Consider the following 16,582-nt stretch of genomic DNA (forward strand, 5'->3'; position numbering starts at 1 on the left):
GTAAATCCACGGTCCTGCTAGGCAGGCAATCCTTGGTTCTCCGTTTTAAATGGAGATTGTCAAGTTTTATTGTGTTGATGAAATCCTGGAAAAAACCTGGTAGAACAGCTTGCTTATACACACTACGCTTGTCAGTGTACCTCCACATTAACATGCAGAGCTTGTTGAAAACGTTGCTGGGCCCCTCAGCAGGTGGTTCCTCTGGTTTCCAGGTGGTGCAGGAGATACTGGCCCTGGCTGACCTTTAAGAATCACTTCAATGAGACCGTTACACTGCCCCACCCATACCCGGGAGAGAACTCTGGAGGGCTAGGCAGGATGGAGGAGGGCTAGGCAGTATGGAGGTGCATTTACCTGGTAGAGTTGCAAGGAAGTACTGGGTAAACTACCACAGAAGCCTAGAGCTTTAAAAATGGGGACCAAACTTTATTTTCATTAACGCTTAAAATTGAGATGGTGATTTAGGGAGTATCTTTTCATGTCTGATATGCAAAGAATATGGGGAAGGAAAGTAAAGCTGACGCAATATTGGCTACAGCACGACAGTGAAAAGTAGATGGGAGTGACTTCATCGATGCTGAGGACAGTAAAAACAGCAATGGCTGAAGGACCAGACTTGACCGAGCAGCGGTGGGGAACGAGGCCCCTGTCCGCTAGGCCGAACGGCCGCAGCCGGAACTCAGTGACGCGCTTCCGTGGGCGGGGCCAGCTGCGCGCACGCTAACTCTCCATGCGGCTGCGCAGTTGGTTCCAAGGTTCCTAGGGTTCTGGCCGTTTGTTGGGTTCGCCAGCCAACTGGAGACCGTGGTCTTTTAACTCCCGAGGGTGATGCGCTCCCGTTCAGCCATCAGGGCCTGTCAGAAAGTCGGCAGGTGCCTGTTGTCTGGTTTGGGGGGTCGAGTAGATGGGGGCCAGCCTGAGCGGTTGACGGAAAGGTGTAGCACCCTCGGAGGGCCTTTGAGGTCGCACGCGGAGCTACCCAGGGGGAACGAACCTAGAGAAGCCCAAGAACCTGGAGAGGGGAGCGAGGCGCTGGTAGAGATCTGTCGGAGAAGGCATTTCCTCAGCGGCACCAAGCAGCAGATTAGCCGAGATTCTCTCCTGAGCGGGTGCCATTCCGGCTTTGGCCCTTTGGGTTTAGAGTTGCGGAAGAACTTGGCGACAGAATGGTGGTCCTCGGTGGTGGTGTTCAGGGAGCAGGTCTTTCCCGTAGATGCCCTCCACGTTGAATCAGGCCCTTCACTGCCCGGGGACAGTGACTTCAGGTTAGTTTCTGCAGAAACTCTGCGCGAAATCTTGCAAGACAAAGAACTGAGTAAGGAACAGCTAGTAGCATTTCTTGAGAACTTATTAAAAACCTCTGGGAAACTACGGGAGAACCTTCTTCACGGTACGCTTCATGATTTCATGCTTCAAAATAGGTGTGGGGGCGGGGGTGGAAAGGCAGTCTCGCTCGATTCCGCGAATTGCAGCTGGCCCTTTGGTCAGGTGGGAAAGAAGTTACGTGGCTCTTTTTGAAGTAGTTGGGTACTTCGACAGTGCTTCTACGCTGGAGAAAACTGGTCTATGCAGTCGATACTGTTCCTTAAAGAATCTGACCGAAGGACCTGGGTAACTCTCAACTTTATGGGGCAACCCTATAATTTTAGCGTTAATTGAGCAGCCTGGAATTGACCAAAATTAAATCGTACATTTAAATAATTTGTTCATCGTTACTAAAATGTTTCTAAATACTTCCACAGCCACCCTTCAGTTTTACACACAAAGCTCGTTTTTCTAGAGCAAAAAGAAAATGTCCTTCCCCAATTTTTCTTGTTGAAAACTGATCTACAGTCTGTTTTGAGAGCCCTGTAGGTAATTTTTGAGTTCGCAAAATAGGACTAATAAATCTTTTTAACTGATTCTTGAGTGACTACACAAACTTACAGGGGACCATTTGCCTTTAAAGTCAAATAAAACATTGCAGAGATTCTGGGGCGCGGGAACTCATCTTTGCAAAATGCTATCCTTGCCACTTTTCATTAAGTGGAACTGTAATTTAAAATAACCAATGCCCGTGGCTCTGTAAAAATTAGTAACTATATTGAAAACTGTTAAAGATTTCCTTAAAAAAATTAAAACACACTGTTAAGTAAATGTGGTACTTTTGATTCATATGCTTTATTCCATAGTGGCTTTACTTTGGGGGAGTTAAAGCACTGCTCATTACCATGCCCCAAAACAATCTTTTCTTCCTAATCAGAAAAAGAAACTTAGCTCTCCATAGGTGTCCATTCATCAAAGCATTTATGGTGTGCCAGACTTTTTCTTGCCTTTAGGAAACTTAAATCCCTCTATTTGCTTAGTTACCTGGTTTGCCATTTCCTTCTATTCCCAATGTTCTTGCTTTCTTTATTCCATGTCTGAACTATTGTAGTAGCCTCCACTTATGATTAGTTTTTAAAAAATTCTCAGCCATTATGTCTCCAGATATTTTTACCCATTCTCCTCTGTCCTCCTGTGTCTAAATAGGTTAATTATTTTCCCCATCTTGTCATTAACTTTCTTGAACACAGTCACATTGTAAAGTCTATGTCCAATAACTTAGATGTATCTCTTTCTAGTATCTGTTTTTCTCTGGGCTTTTGGTCATTTGGATTTCCTCCTGAAATTCTAGGTAATTTGCATATAAATTGTACAGGTAAATCAAGGCTTTGAGTGACATTTTCTTCCTTCTGAAAGGATTTACTTTTGCTTTTGGCAGGCAGCTAGAGTGGGAGCATATTTTCTTGGTACAACCCAGAACTAAGTTTATTGGGGGCTGGGCTTCAGTCTTTTCACTCCCCTCTATTCCTAGAGTGTAGTGTCCCCGGTGAAAGGCTGGGGTGTTTACCAGGGCCCCTCCTTGATGAGCCAGGAACTACAATTTTGCACTTCCCAATTGCATAAGATGTCAGGAAGCTCCGCTCAGCTCTGCTCAGCTCTGCTACTTGAGAATTGGAAAAGTAGCACTAAATGTTGGAATCATACCCATGCTCTTCCCTTTTCTCCAAATTTTGGACCCTCAAGTCCTTACTGCCTTGATAGTTCTCCTATGTCTCTAAACAGATTTTTTTAAAGTTTCTTGACCAGCTTTTTGTTGTTGTTGTTATCAACGAGCTAATCTACTGTTATCAGAAGTGGAAATCTCAAGTAACTTTTGTACACAGTGCTGTCATTTAGTGGGGTATAATCTTATATAACTAGCATAGAGAACTACAAAGAAATCGTGAACTTAGGTTTATTCTAAGTAGGAATGTTGGAATTACAATTCCGAAGCTATGTATATTATTGGATAAAGCAAACAGATGGATTGTTATTAGAAGCCAAGATTTTCTCTGTAATTGAAAAGAGATACAAATATAAAAGAAGACAAGAATAAACTTTGTAAAGTTAAATTTCAGTTGGCAATATCAGTATTGAACTCATGATTTTTAAAAATATATATTTTCTAACTTTCTTCATTGAAAGGGCCTAGAAAAAATGACAATAGCAATGAGCACACCTAGTACCCAATGTTTGGTTTCTATTGAATAAAATAAACCAGTGCTCGGAGAAGTGGCTGATTGCAGGCCTAAGGCAAGGAAAGTACAAGGTGAGTTTGGGACATTTTATGGCACTAGAAAGCAAAGAATTACTTGAAGACTAGTGGGGGGACATGTCGAAAGGACCAGATGCTGGATTGAAGGAGACTCCCACTGGCTAAATTTGGGACAAATTGAACATTAAAATAAATATTGGTGGTAATGGATCATAACATATTAAATAAAATAAAAAATTTAAACCACAGTGTTAACCAAAAAAGTAATTGAGGCTGCTGTTGGAGGAAAGGGGTGGAGAAAATTGTTTTTACAGAAACTCTGCAATAATTGTAGAAGGAAAAGTAGATTAGAAAAATCACCATGTTTTGATTTTATAATCTTCATGGGTATAATAATTGATTCAAGCAAGGATCATCAGTAGATTCTAAAATATAGGTGGAAGATTGTTGGGGAGCAAGGTATTGTTGGGGAATGGATTACCTTAATCAGGTTTTAAATTTGTTTCATTAACCAGTGGGATGATTTGACATTATGGTGCTCCTGTTAGGATACAATAAGACACACACATCAACTCTGTAGTATTTATTTCCGCTAAAAATAATTAAATCATAAGGAAGCAATCAGACAAATCTCTAATGTGAGATAATCTGGCTTGGACTCAAAAGTCAATGTCATTAAGAGCAAAGTTAGGGAGGGAGGAGTCAGGAAATGTTCTAGATTCAAAGAGATTAAAGAGACCTAGTCAAAATTCAGTGTAGGAACCTTAGGGGTAAAGAGAACAGCAGCAAGTGACATTTTGTGTGATAATTGGATAAAATAGGATATTGACCATATATTAGATGAAATTATGGTATTGTTATTTTTATGGTGTAAATATATAGAAAATATTTTAATTTTAGGAGCTGAATGCTGAAATGTTTTAGGGGTGAACAAAAAATATGGCAAAAGATTGACAGTTGGCGCATCTGTGTGAAGGGTTTACAGGTGTTTATTTTACTGTTCTTTCAACTTTCTTGTAGATTTGAAAATCTTCAAACTAAAAAGTTGGGGGAAACTACCTAAAATTGAGTGTTAAGATCTACTTTAATAAATAGCTCCATGCTACTTGTACTGTTGTATTAGCATTATTATGTTATTAGTTTGTATTTGAGTTATTAAATTAGATCTGGGTTTATAGAATTGATTTCCATGATGGTTGATTTACCTTTTGACAGGTGCCTTGGAGCACTATGTTAATTGCCTGGATTTGGTAAACAAGAGGCTGCCTTTTGGCCTTGCTCACATTGGAGTGTGTTTTCATCCTGCTTCTAAGCAGACAGCTGATGGTGTTAAAAGGTAAAGAAAAATGGCAAATAACTTGGCCTTGCGTTTAAATAGTGAAAACTAGTCATTTTCATTTTGAGATACATTATATAATTTTTAGATAAGTAACTATCTGATATTTCTGATATCCAAAGAATGGGTGAGAAGACAGAAGCTTCGCTGGTATGGTTTACTTCAACAAGAACTGCCAGCCAGTGGCTGGATTTCTGGTTACGTCATCGACTCCTGTGGTGGAGAAAGGTACTACAATAATCACTCTAATTCAATAGTTACTAACTCTATTGTCTTAATGTGTCAGAGGTAATACTTCTTTATAATAAATGGAAATTTTTTGATGTAGCTATGTTACAAGCGGTAGCTATACTAAGTCAACAAATACAAATAAACTCTAGATTTTCACTGTTCCATATAACAAAGTTACTTTGGTAAAGACATTGGTTAATATTTCTCTCTTGCTCGGAAGCCTTTGTTGCTAAGTGTTTACGTTTAAAGTAAAGTTCAAATCCCTCACCTGGCTGTCCTGACTGGTATGAGTTTGACCCTTGTTCGCTCTTGGAGCTTTAACTTTTGTTCCCTACCTCCAAGAACTCTCCATATTAGCCACAGTGGTTCTATAATTTATATGCAAGTTTTAGTATATGCTGAACAGGAGAGAGTTGAAGTAAGTAAGCATTTTTATCTTTCTCCAACTCTTAAAATTCCCAAATACCCACCTAAATTAAGTGGAATAATCATAAATAATCAAGCTCTTTGCAAAAGATAAGAATGGTAAGGATATGGTACTTTTTCTTCTCACTTAGCTTTTGGTTGCCTTCCCCTGTTATTAATTAGGATACATGTATATACACACATATACATATAATCAACAGTTTTTCTCTGTAGTTTTGATTTGGGCTTGACCATTTTCATTCAGTTGCTGCATGAAACATCTCTAGCAACTTACTTTTTAGCATTTATTTTAATAAGTTAATAAGACAAGCCTAAACTTTCTTTTCCAGTTTGCGGTGAGTCCATCTAACTTCAGCAGCAGTGATTGTCAGGATGAAGAGGGACGAAGAGGAAACAGAGTTTACTACAATTTTCCCTGGGGAAAGGAGCCAATAGAAACCCTGTGGAATCTAGGAGATCAAGAACTTTTACACATGTATCCTGGAAATGTGTCCCAAGTACATGTATGTTTTATCATGAACTCCTAATGTATCCTTTACCCAGATTCTATGTGATCATTTCTGAACTAATTGATAATAAGCTGCAGGCATGGGGCACATGACCTCTTAATGTATTTCAGAATGTATTTCCCGAGTGGAAGGACACTTACCTGCATAAACACAATGCAGCCATCAAAATGAGGAAAGTAATCCACCATTACCATCTGACCCACAGAACCTTTCTAATGTGCCAGTCATGCCAGTATGCCCTTTATAGGTCCAGGATCCAGACTAGGATCCCATGCTCCATGTAGTTGTTGAGTAGCCTTAGTCTCTTTCAAACAAACACTTCCTTTGATCGTTCCTTGTCTTGTACCACCTTGACTTTTGAAGCGGACAGGCCAGTTACTTTATAGACTGTCCCTTGATTTGAGTTTCTTTCGTGTTTCCTCTCTGCAGAAATGGTGCTGCCCTCTTCAAATTCATTATACAGGAAGCATGTAATAAAATTTTGTTGGCGATGGTAACTTTTATCACTTGGTTAAGGTGGTGCTAACATGTTTCTCCAGTGTAAAGTTGATTAGTATTTTGTACTTATTAACTAATGAGTAATAATTCTTTTGTGGGCAGATAATTTAGGACTATTTGTTTCTCACAAGACTGTGACCTACCAGTGGCAGCATCCATTTAGGATGCCTGTCCAGATCAGTTACTACCATGAGGGTTGCCAAATGATGATCTTTAGAAAATTACTTTGATCATGTCTTCGAAACTTATTGATCAGTGTATATTTTGATTTTATAAGTCTAAAATAATGTGATATTAAGAGAGAGTTCTACTAAATGATACTTTATTCTTGTTCTACTTTCCTTTGAAGGGGCGAGATGGACGAAAAAGTGTGGTTCCTTCTGTTTTATCTATCAACGGAGATCTGGATCGAGGCATGCTGGCTTACCTCTGTGATTCCTTCCAGCTAACAGAGAATTCCTTTATAAGAAAGAAACATCTCCATAGAAAGGTACTTTCGATATTTCAGAGATAGACTTGGGAAATTAAAGGTATAAGTCTTCTTACCTTTTTTTCCTCTTTAATTGAATTTATTTGGGGTAGCATTAGTTAGTAAAATTATATAGGTTTCATTGCTCCTCTGTTTTTAATGTTGGTGTGCTTGGTTTCTAACATAAAGTGAATAATACATTTTTTTAGTGAAGTATTTAGTTTAAGTATTTTTCAGTTTTTTTAAGAATCTGGCCACAAGAATAGTAAGCAGGTTCTCACAGAATAGAACCAGATATTCCTGTCGGGTAGTCCAGAGGCATTTCTGATCATGAGGAGCTAGGTAGCTAACTCTGATTTTTAGCCTTTGAGCCTTTCCATTGATAGTTTCCATCTGCATCAGCAGATGAATGTTAAGTAGGAGTAAATAAGACTGACCAACAAGACTTGTGGTATTGATGTAGTTGCTTCTGGTCTATTCCCAAGTGGCTGGCCACTGGATCACAGGAACTAGATATGGGTCTGAGTCAAGGGAAAGGCTTAGTTTAGGACAGTTTGGGGGGGGGGGCTCAAAATCAAGAGACAGAAGGGGTCGAAGCTGTAGGAGAGAAAAGAAATGACTAAGGAATAATATTTTGGAAGAAGTTAGAGGGATCAAGACAGAATCAAGAGCACAGGTGGAGGGATTTGTCTGAAAAGGAGTTATTTGAAACTGAGGAAAAAACGATGGTATGGATATAAATAGGCTACCAGTTAGCCTATGTGGGGAGTTTTACTCATACTGCCTGCACAGGCTAAAAATTAGGAGGCAAGACTATTAGATTAAAATGTGGAGGAGTAGGGGTTTAAGTGGCAAGAGTTTAGAATAGTCGTATTCCCCTTAAACATGAAAGGGAGCTGACCCAAATCAAAAGTTTTAACATATTGAGTGTTCAGCTGGGTTTGGAAACCCTGTTTGTAGCACCACTCTGCATAATTAGGTGATTGATTATGCTGTTCTCAGTTAACCTGATATGGCCACAGAGAAAGTCAGGTTATAGAACTGTTCTGAGGGGTTGGGATTTGTAGGGTATCTGTAGCACACAAACAAGGGGGATCCTTTGTTTCTCTTATACCCTGCCTCCAAACCATCAGCAAAACATTCGACTCTTATCTTCAAAATACAGGGGGGGGTCCGACACAAATAACGCCCCTTCCTTGCTTTTTTTTATGGGTTTTTAAAAAAGATTTTATTTATTTTTTTTTTAGAGAGGGGAAGGGAGGGAGAAAGAGGGACAGAAACCTCAATGTGTGGTTGCCTCTCATGCGCCCCCTATTGGGGACCTGGCCCACAACGCATACATGTGCCCTGACTGGGCATCGAACCAGCAACCCTTTGGTTTGCAGGCCAGCACTCAATCCACTGAGCCACACCAGCCAGGGCTAATAATGTCTCTTTCTTATTACAAAAATCATAAGCATGTAATTCTGTAACATCACACTCAAGCGTACCATAAGACATTTTAAGTGAAATGTTCAAATTAAAACTATAAATTATTACATCTATATTATTACCCTGCCAACCACACTCAAGCAGGCCTTACTTCTGCTGGCCCTTGTGTATCCTGAATCTGATCATTTCTTCCCACTTCCACTCCTTCCTCTCTGATTAGGTTGGTGGGTAAGCCACCGTCATTCCCTCTTTCCCCCACTGAATGGGCCTTTTAAAAGGTACACATTACTTTGCTCCTCTGTACTCCAGGAAGCTCCAGAAAGCTCCTCATCTCAGAGGAAAAGCCAAACCCCTAAAATGTCCTACAATTTCCTTTTTGACCTCTGTGTACTACTCTCCGCCTCACTTGGTCTGCTCTGGCAGCACAGACCTCCTTGCTGCTTCTAGAACATTCCAGGCATGCTCCTGGCTCAGAGCCTTGTCATTTGTTCTCCCCTTTGTCTGGAGTGCACTTCCTCAGATACCCACATCTTGTTCCTCAGCCTCCTTCCAAGTCTTTGTTTCAATGTCACTTCAGAGAGGAGACCTCTTTCCACTTAAAATTGCAAACAGCCCTCCCCAACCAGCACATCGTGTCCCAATTTAGCATTTACCACCTTCAGATATATTATTGATTTATTTATTGTGTTTATTATCTGTTTCTCCCCATCGTGAAAGACGCGGATTTTTGTCCCCAGCACCTAGAAGTAGCCATTCAAGTTTTTGTTGAATGGGTAATGAATGAGAAGAGTGGTGGGTTTTATCAAGAGAAAGTCCAAATGATGAGCCACATGGCCCCAGCTGGGTGGAGAAGGTATTGATGCCAGGAAGGGGCGTTTCGGCTGATGGAAAATGGAGTTGTCAGAAAATGGGACAGTATCAAGTGAACTTATTTCTGCAGAACATCTTAAGTGGAGAAATCCAAGAGCAGCTGGATATAAACAGCTGAATACATCATTACAAGATTTTTTATGACCCCCAGCTAGCTTCCAATTTCACACAGAAAATTTTACTGTTTAAGAAGCTCCATGTTTGTCAGTGCTTGTGTTTTACTTAAATGTGTTGTTGCCCCCCCCCCCCCCCCCCCCCCCCGGCTTCAATTGCTTTAGGTACTTAAGCTTCACCCCTGTCTAGCCCCTATTAAGGTTGCTTTGGATATGGGAAGAGGCCCAGCAGTGGAACTAAGACAGGTGGGTTAAATGACTTTTAATGTTATGATTTTAATTATAACCATTATTCCAAGTAAATGAGGAGTTTACAATTTAAATTTTTATTTTGATTATTTGCTTTAAAAAATTTTTAACTAATGAACTGTGGATCGATATTATGGTTGATAATAGATAATTTAAAGTGTAGCATATTAAAGAAGATTAATACAGTTCAGTGGATTTTGCTGTTAATGTCATGTCCATAGTTGCATTTCTTTATGATTATGCACAGTTTTGGTAATCAAAATATTTGTACAGATGTCGAGTGAATTTCTTTTTGCCCTCTTTCCTTTTAACTTTTGATAATACTTTTGATACTTGTTGGTACAAGCACAGATTCTAGATCGGTAATCTTATTATAATTTTTTTCTAATCTCTCTGGTCTAAATATCCTCGAGAAAAGCCAGGAGTGTGGTTTTAGTTTCTTTCCAGAGACCCCTACAGCAGTCAATCATTTCGGTTTGGGTGACTGAGACCCATCTGGGACCTAAGTGAGGGAACTAGAAAGATTCACCCAGCTTTCTGCCAGGGCTCCTGTGGAGAGGTCTGGGAAGGTGGGGATGGTCAGCTCAGAGAAAGAGAAGATAATATTTTAATTTTCACTTTTCCCTGCAAGGTAGCAAGTTCCTAGGTTTTGTTGTTTTGTTTTGTTTTTGCTTGAAGGACAAAAAAGAACTCTGTTCCCTAGATTTTTGTCATTAAAACTGCCAGCCTTGTTTTTTTGTTTGTTTGTTTACAAGCCTATAGTAGTATTTTGTGCCTTGGATGTTTTTAACTTACCAGAAGGGTACTATATGGTATATCTTAATTCCGTTTTTAATTCTTTTGCTTCAGCAGTGTGACAATTCTTATGCATGTAACTTTCTGGACTGTGCAAGAATTTTTGCCAGTTACTTACACAGGGATGAGATTTCTGGGTAAAGTGCACACGTACCCTTAATTCCCCTATGTCAGCTAGATTGCTGTCTAGACTGGCCGCACTGTTTGTATGCGCTCATACCTGTGGGGTGAGGGCTCTTATTTCCCTGTGTCTTCAGCACTTAATTGTGCTTAACGTTTTTATCTCCTTTTCTACCTTCCACCAGAAAGAGCAAATTTTCACCTGGAAACCACTAACTTACTAAAATCTATTCTTGTATTTATTTTTCCCTGTTAATTTCTTAGATTTATTAATATCTATATTCTCCTCTATCCCCAAATACCAAATACCTTAACGACTACTTCACTATGTATGGCGTTTCCCTGGAAACTTGTTAGGAATTCAAATTCTTCGTCCCTCGGATCTGCTGAATCAGAAGCTCTGGGAGTGAGGCTTGTTTTGACAAGCCCTCCAGGTGATTCTGATCCAGGCTGAAGTTGGAGCAACAGTGCGCTGGCTCAGGCACAGCCCGCCAGTGGGGAGGCCAGGGGTGCTTCCAACCTCTTACGTAAGCAGAGCCGAATGGGAGAAGTCCTGCTCTAAAGTTCTAGCTCTAGACAGTTAAGGGCGTTGAAATTTTGCTTTGTTTTGCTTCACCATTGCTTGTTAATTCAGAAAACAGTAAATTTACTATGTTACTTATTCAGTATTACTTCTGTATTTCCAGTCAGGCTCTTGTCTCCAATGTTCCACTGAAACTAATCAATCATCTTTTCTTCTTGAAGCATTTTCTTTAGTTGGCTGCAGGAATACCACTCCCCTGGTTTTCCTCATGCTTTTCTGGTGACTGCTGCTTAGTTTTCTCTCCTGGCTCTTCCCTCTCTTCCTGACACGATAGTGAAACCCTAGGGTTCAGTTCTCACTCTCAGATAAGTTTAGAGGTAACACAGCCCTTTGGACTTCACTGTTTTTCTCTGATAAAATCTGTTGTAGTTTTGTTTGTGTTTTGAATGATAATGATGGTAATAAAAATCCTTATATATAGTATAAAGTTTTCAGAGAAGATTTGCATTTTCAGAGAAAATATATAATATATAAATTATAATCAGTATTATAACATAATTAAAGGAATTTGTGCCCATTTTAAAGATTGAAAAGGATGATTTGTGGTTTCACAAAAATAGACTAATCACTCTAGCTACTTCTGTTTCTTTCATATTTGAAGTATTTTCTTTCCAGGTTTGTCAAGGGCTGTTTACTGAATTGTTAGAAAATGGGATTTCTGTGTGGCCTGGTTATTTGGAAACTGCACAGTCCTCATTGGAGCAACTTTACTCAAAGTAAGAATTGTCTTCCTTTCCACTGAAACATTTTATTGTTTTTTATATGATGTTTATCTTATGAGTAACAGTAACCTCTTCTAAATATATATATATATATGATTTAAAAGTAATGAGAAGTATGATTTAACTTCCCCATTTACAGAACCACATGCCCTTAGTTAATTGCTACAACAGGGAACAGTGTCCCTCAGGTATACTTGAGTACACACCATGTGTGCCTGCAGACTTAATGTCATGAGTTATGTATACCTGAGTTAATCGATTTATCAGGATTGAAATTATGTATGTTGGATGCATAATATTTGTTGAGTCGGGACTGCCTTTTCCTTGCTGGTGTTATGGTTCATTCTGAGGCTGAGTGGAAAATAATGTCATCCCAGAGGACAGAAAACTGGTCTCCTTAGTGATCGGACCCTCTGTCGACACCTGGTTACTCAAGACTGAAACCGGGATATATCCTTCTTAGCTCCTCCCTCAGCCTTACTCTCCACATCTAGTTTGTCACTAAATGTTGTCGGCCTACTTCTTACACACATTTGAAACCCATCTCTCTCCATCTTTACTGCTCCTACCCACGTTAAGATCAGCAGTATCTCTTGGCTGGATTATTGAAGTATCTCCTAATTGTTGATCTCCCTGTCTCTAGTCTTACTCCCTGCTATTTCATTAACTTATGTTTTTTAATAAAGGAATTCCTTTCTCCTTTGGGTTTATTTTGGCTTTTCCTTTTTTTAAAAAAAAGGTTTTGGGGGGTTGTTTATTTTTGGGTTTTTTTTGTGTTGAATGCATAACTTTTGTTTGAAAAGTTTCAAGCTTTGTGTGCTCCATAGTTCTCTAACAACGTGTTAAAATACATCTTTCAGATGATGTCAAAAGAAAAGTAGGTTGCTATGGATAAAGCAACTTAATTGTTTTATCATATATAAAATGAAGGGGGTGTATTTAAACTTTCCAGGTTCTGAAATCATATCCTTTGAGTCATGTGAACATTATCAAGTTATAGTTGTTCTTTATGTGGTAAAGGCTTTATTGTTTTAGGATATTTTTATCCAAATAATTTATTAAGCACCTACTGTGTTTTCTGTACGTTGATATAGCAGTGAATAAGACAGAAAAGATTTCTGTTCTTATGCAGCTTATATTCTAGTGGGATAAAGTAGACAATAAACAAGGAAATAGATAAATAAGATAACTTTGATACAGTCCTACAAAGCGAAGAAACATTAATGAGATCATGTGGTTAAAAAGAAAGAATGCCAGTGTGGATAATTCAGTTATTGCTGAACTAGAAACTCTAAGTTAGCATACAAAGTTACATATCAGGCACGGTTTTGGTATGATTTGTTGTGCACTGGATCTTTATTATAGTAGCATTATAAGAGTCTTTAAAATAAATTTCTTGGACTGTATTAAAGTACCAAAAGGCTAAGGTTAATCTGAGATTCACCCATAATGGTATGTTGAGGTACCACTGTTCTCAAATTTTATTTTCTTTTATGACTTTTCAGCTATTACAGTAAGTCAGAAACTTTCTGAAAATTTTACTTTGAATGTGATTCAGAAACTTGAAAAAGGTGGGTTTGGTCCAGCTCTCAAGCCCTGCCTTTGAGTCGTGTGACTCTTGAAAGTGGCACAGACTCTAAAATAATTAAAACCGGTAATGTGATGAATTTACAATTTACATTTCTACACATGCACTTTGTTTAACTACTTTTTTTCTTAGATATGATGAAATGGGTATCCTCTTCACAGTTTTGATTACTGAAGCAACTTTGGAGAATGGATTAATACATCTGAGAAGTAGAGATACTACAATGAAGGAAATGATGCATGTATCCAAAGTAAAAGACTTTTTAGCCAAGTACATATCATCAGCCAAGAATGTATAGGTTTTAATATTGGCCTAATAAATATTCGTCTTTTCTAATTTGGTTGTCTTACATTAATGTAGATTATTTGTTAGCCCCTTTGCACTTACGGACATTTTTGGTGCTTTTTAAAAAATTCATTTTTATTACTTATATTTCTTGTTGTATTCCATTGTATAAGGACTATGTTCAGCTCCAAGAAACAAAAATCCTACTCTACTGGATTAAGCAAATTGGGATTTGTTTTTCTCATAAAAAGAAATCAAGGTGGGGGGTACACTGTCCAGAGCTGGTAGAATCGTTTCCTCTATAATTAGAGACACAGGCTTTTGTTGTTTTTCTGTTCCACCATTTTTAATGTTGGGTTTTATCTTTATAGTTTCTGAATACTTAATGGTCACAGGGTGGCTGCTGTATTTCGAGCTTTCTCGTCCACATTCCAATTAGGAAGAAAGTCGAAGAGACAAGAGCTAGCCAGCCAAGACTCTTCCTCCTATTTTAATTAGGAAAGTAAAACCTTTCCCAGACATCCCAATCAGAAGAGTTGTTGATGTTTCACTGGTCAGAACTTGGTCACATGGTCATTCCTAGACTAATCACTGTTCAGGGGAATGAGAATATAATGATTAATTTGGATCAAACATAATTTATCCCTTGGGACTACAGTAGTGTCTTATCCTCTCTGAATTGGGTTTTGTTATCAGGAAAGGAGTCTTGTATGTTGAATATGCTTGTATTATTTATATTATCATTATCAACTGAACAAAAATTTCAACTAATAATTTGTATAAAATATCTTGAGCCCTGGCTGGTGTGGCTTAGTGGATTGAGTGCCAGCCTATGAACCAAAAGGTTACCAGTTTGATTCCCAGTCAGGGCACATGCCTGGGTTTCAGGCCAGGTCCCTGGTGCAGGGCGTGTGAGAAGCAGCTGATTGATGGATCTTTTACACATCGATGTTTCTCTCCCTCTCTTTCTCCCTCCCTTCCCCTCTCTCCAAAAGTAAAATTTAAAAAATCTTAAAAATATATATATTAAAAAATATCTTGAAAGGCTAACTGGTTGCACATTTTTATGTTTTGATTATAATTTTTTGATATCATGCAGAATTTTGTACACAAACATGCAGAATAGTATAATTCCATGTACCAACAACCTTTAACCCATGACCAGTTTTGTCTCATCTACCCAATACACCCTTCCATGTTATTTTTGAAGTAGATAGTAGCTGTCATTTCATTTGTAAATATTTTAGTTAAGGATCTTTTGTTAACCATTATCACACCTAAAAAAATTAACACTAGATGATACTAATGAATTATTGACAATTTCCTTAGGTATGATAATGGTATTATGGCTTTAAAAAAATCCTTACCTAATAGAGACACAAATAATTTTTAGTGAAATTTCCCAGTTTTAACAAAATGGATTGTAGATGAAAAATAAGAACAACGCTAGGTTGTTGATTCTGGGTGATGGCTACACGGGTGTTCGTTGTACTGCCTCTCTATTTTTATGAGAGTTTTCATAATAAAAATTTTCTTAAATTCTTTAATATCAAATATTAGTTCAGTTTCTAATTTGTATTATTTGGGTCAGAATTTAAATAAGACTTTTCTATTGAAATTGGTCATTTTGGCCTCTCTTAGCCTATAGATTATCTCTCTCACTCTCTCAGATATTGGATTGTTTATTATAGGGTCTTGTATTGTTTGGGTTTTATTACACCCCCATGGTATAGTTTAGTTAACCTGTTCCTCTAGATTGGAAGTTGATTCCAGAGGCTTGACAGCTATTAAGTTCATTTTTGGGAATGAGATTATTTCATAGATTATTGTGCTCTCCCGTCAGGAGTCAGTAATGTCTGGTGGTTTCTTTTTTTTGGGTGGGGGGTGTTAGCTGTCATTGGTTAGTGCCTACATAGGTCAGTTCATCAGACTGACAAAGTGGTGATATTTTGATTCTGTCTTCTTCATTCGTTGGCTAGAATACTTCTACAAAGAAAAATATCTCATACTGTTTGCTTAGAGTTGTGGAAAAGGTTTGGAATAAATGTTGGATTCATCCCCTTTAAAGCTGATTTTTTTGATAATGAAATTGTTCTACCTTTGGCCAATGGGAGCCTTTCAACATGGCTTCGAGTCCTTTTGACCCACCTTTAGTAGTCTTTGATAGTTTGCTTGTTATTTAGTACCTAACACAGAGATTGTGTATTTCAGAGTTTCCCCAAGGAGACCATAGCTGGGTACTGGTGGTGCGCGTTGTTAGAAGGTGTTTTTGTTTTGAGACCTTTTCTGTGTTCAGAGCTAGCAAATATATGAGCGTGTGTGTGTGCGCGTCTGTATTTCCTGCACACATCAATTCAAATTCAGGATTGCAAAATGTGTGTGTGTGTGTGTGTGTGTGTTTTAATAAGCTTTATTGATATATACAAACAAAAATGTTGACCTGCTGTAAAGGTACAAATGTAGGTTTTGACAAATGTGTAACCACCGCCACAATGACAATATAGAACATTTCCGTCACTGAAAAAAAATCCTCTTATGCCCCTTTAGGACTGTAGGGTTTCCACTCACCTCTTCTCTCATGCATCTATGTCTGCTCTCCCGGCAGTAATCCCCATTCGCAAGAGCACCCGGGATGATGCGTGAGGACGCAGCCCCACACGTTCTTGTTTGCCTTGTCTCATTGTAACACAGCAGCCGCAAGTGAAGGGCCATGACCGTTGTTTGTCTACTTAAAATCTTAAATTTCATTTTTTCAGTTTGAGGTTCAATCCCTAGTTTTATAACTGTGAGAAACTACA

General features: G+C 38.5%; 1 protein-coding gene across 1 annotated transcript; it reads left to right on the forward strand.

Moving 5' to 3' along the window:
* Positions 1–531: 531 nt before the first annotated feature.
* Positions 532–13,835, forward strand: POLG2 (DNA polymerase gamma 2, accessory subunit). The gene is made up of 8 exons (XM_024573340.4): positions 532–1,390; positions 4,775–4,895; positions 5,018–5,123; positions 5,882–6,055; positions 6,909–7,049; positions 9,608–9,688; positions 11,805–11,905; positions 13,632–13,835. The coding sequence occupies exons 1-8, from the start codon at positions 829–831 to the stop codon at positions 13,795–13,797; spliced, it is 1,452 nt and encodes a 483-aa protein (XP_024429108.2). The 5' UTR covers positions 532–828; the 3' UTR covers positions 13,798–13,835.
* The last annotated feature ends 2,747 nt before the right edge of the window (positions 13,836–16,582 follow it).

This window comes from Desmodus rotundus, chromosome 9, assembly GCF_022682495.2.
Source record: "Desmodus rotundus isolate HL8 chromosome 9, HLdesRot8A.1, whole genome shotgun sequence".
NCBI classification, from domain to species: domain Eukaryota; kingdom Metazoa; phylum Chordata; class Mammalia; order Chiroptera; family Phyllostomidae; genus Desmodus; species Desmodus rotundus.

Bases quoted from the DNA above. Each gene is read 5' to 3' on its own strand.
- POLG2 (XM_024573340.4), top strand. From the start codon at position 829: ATGCGCTCCCGTTCAGCCATCAGGGCCTGTCAGAAAGTCGGCAGGTGC. The intron at 1,391-4,774 runs GTACGCTTCATG...ACCTTTTGACAG, and splicing joins ACGGGAGAACCTTCTTCACG to GTGCCTTGGAGCACTATGTT. The intron at 11,906-13,631 runs GTAAGAATTGTC...TTTTTTTCTTAG, and splicing joins TTGGAGCAACTTTACTCAAA to ATATGATGAAATGGGTATCC.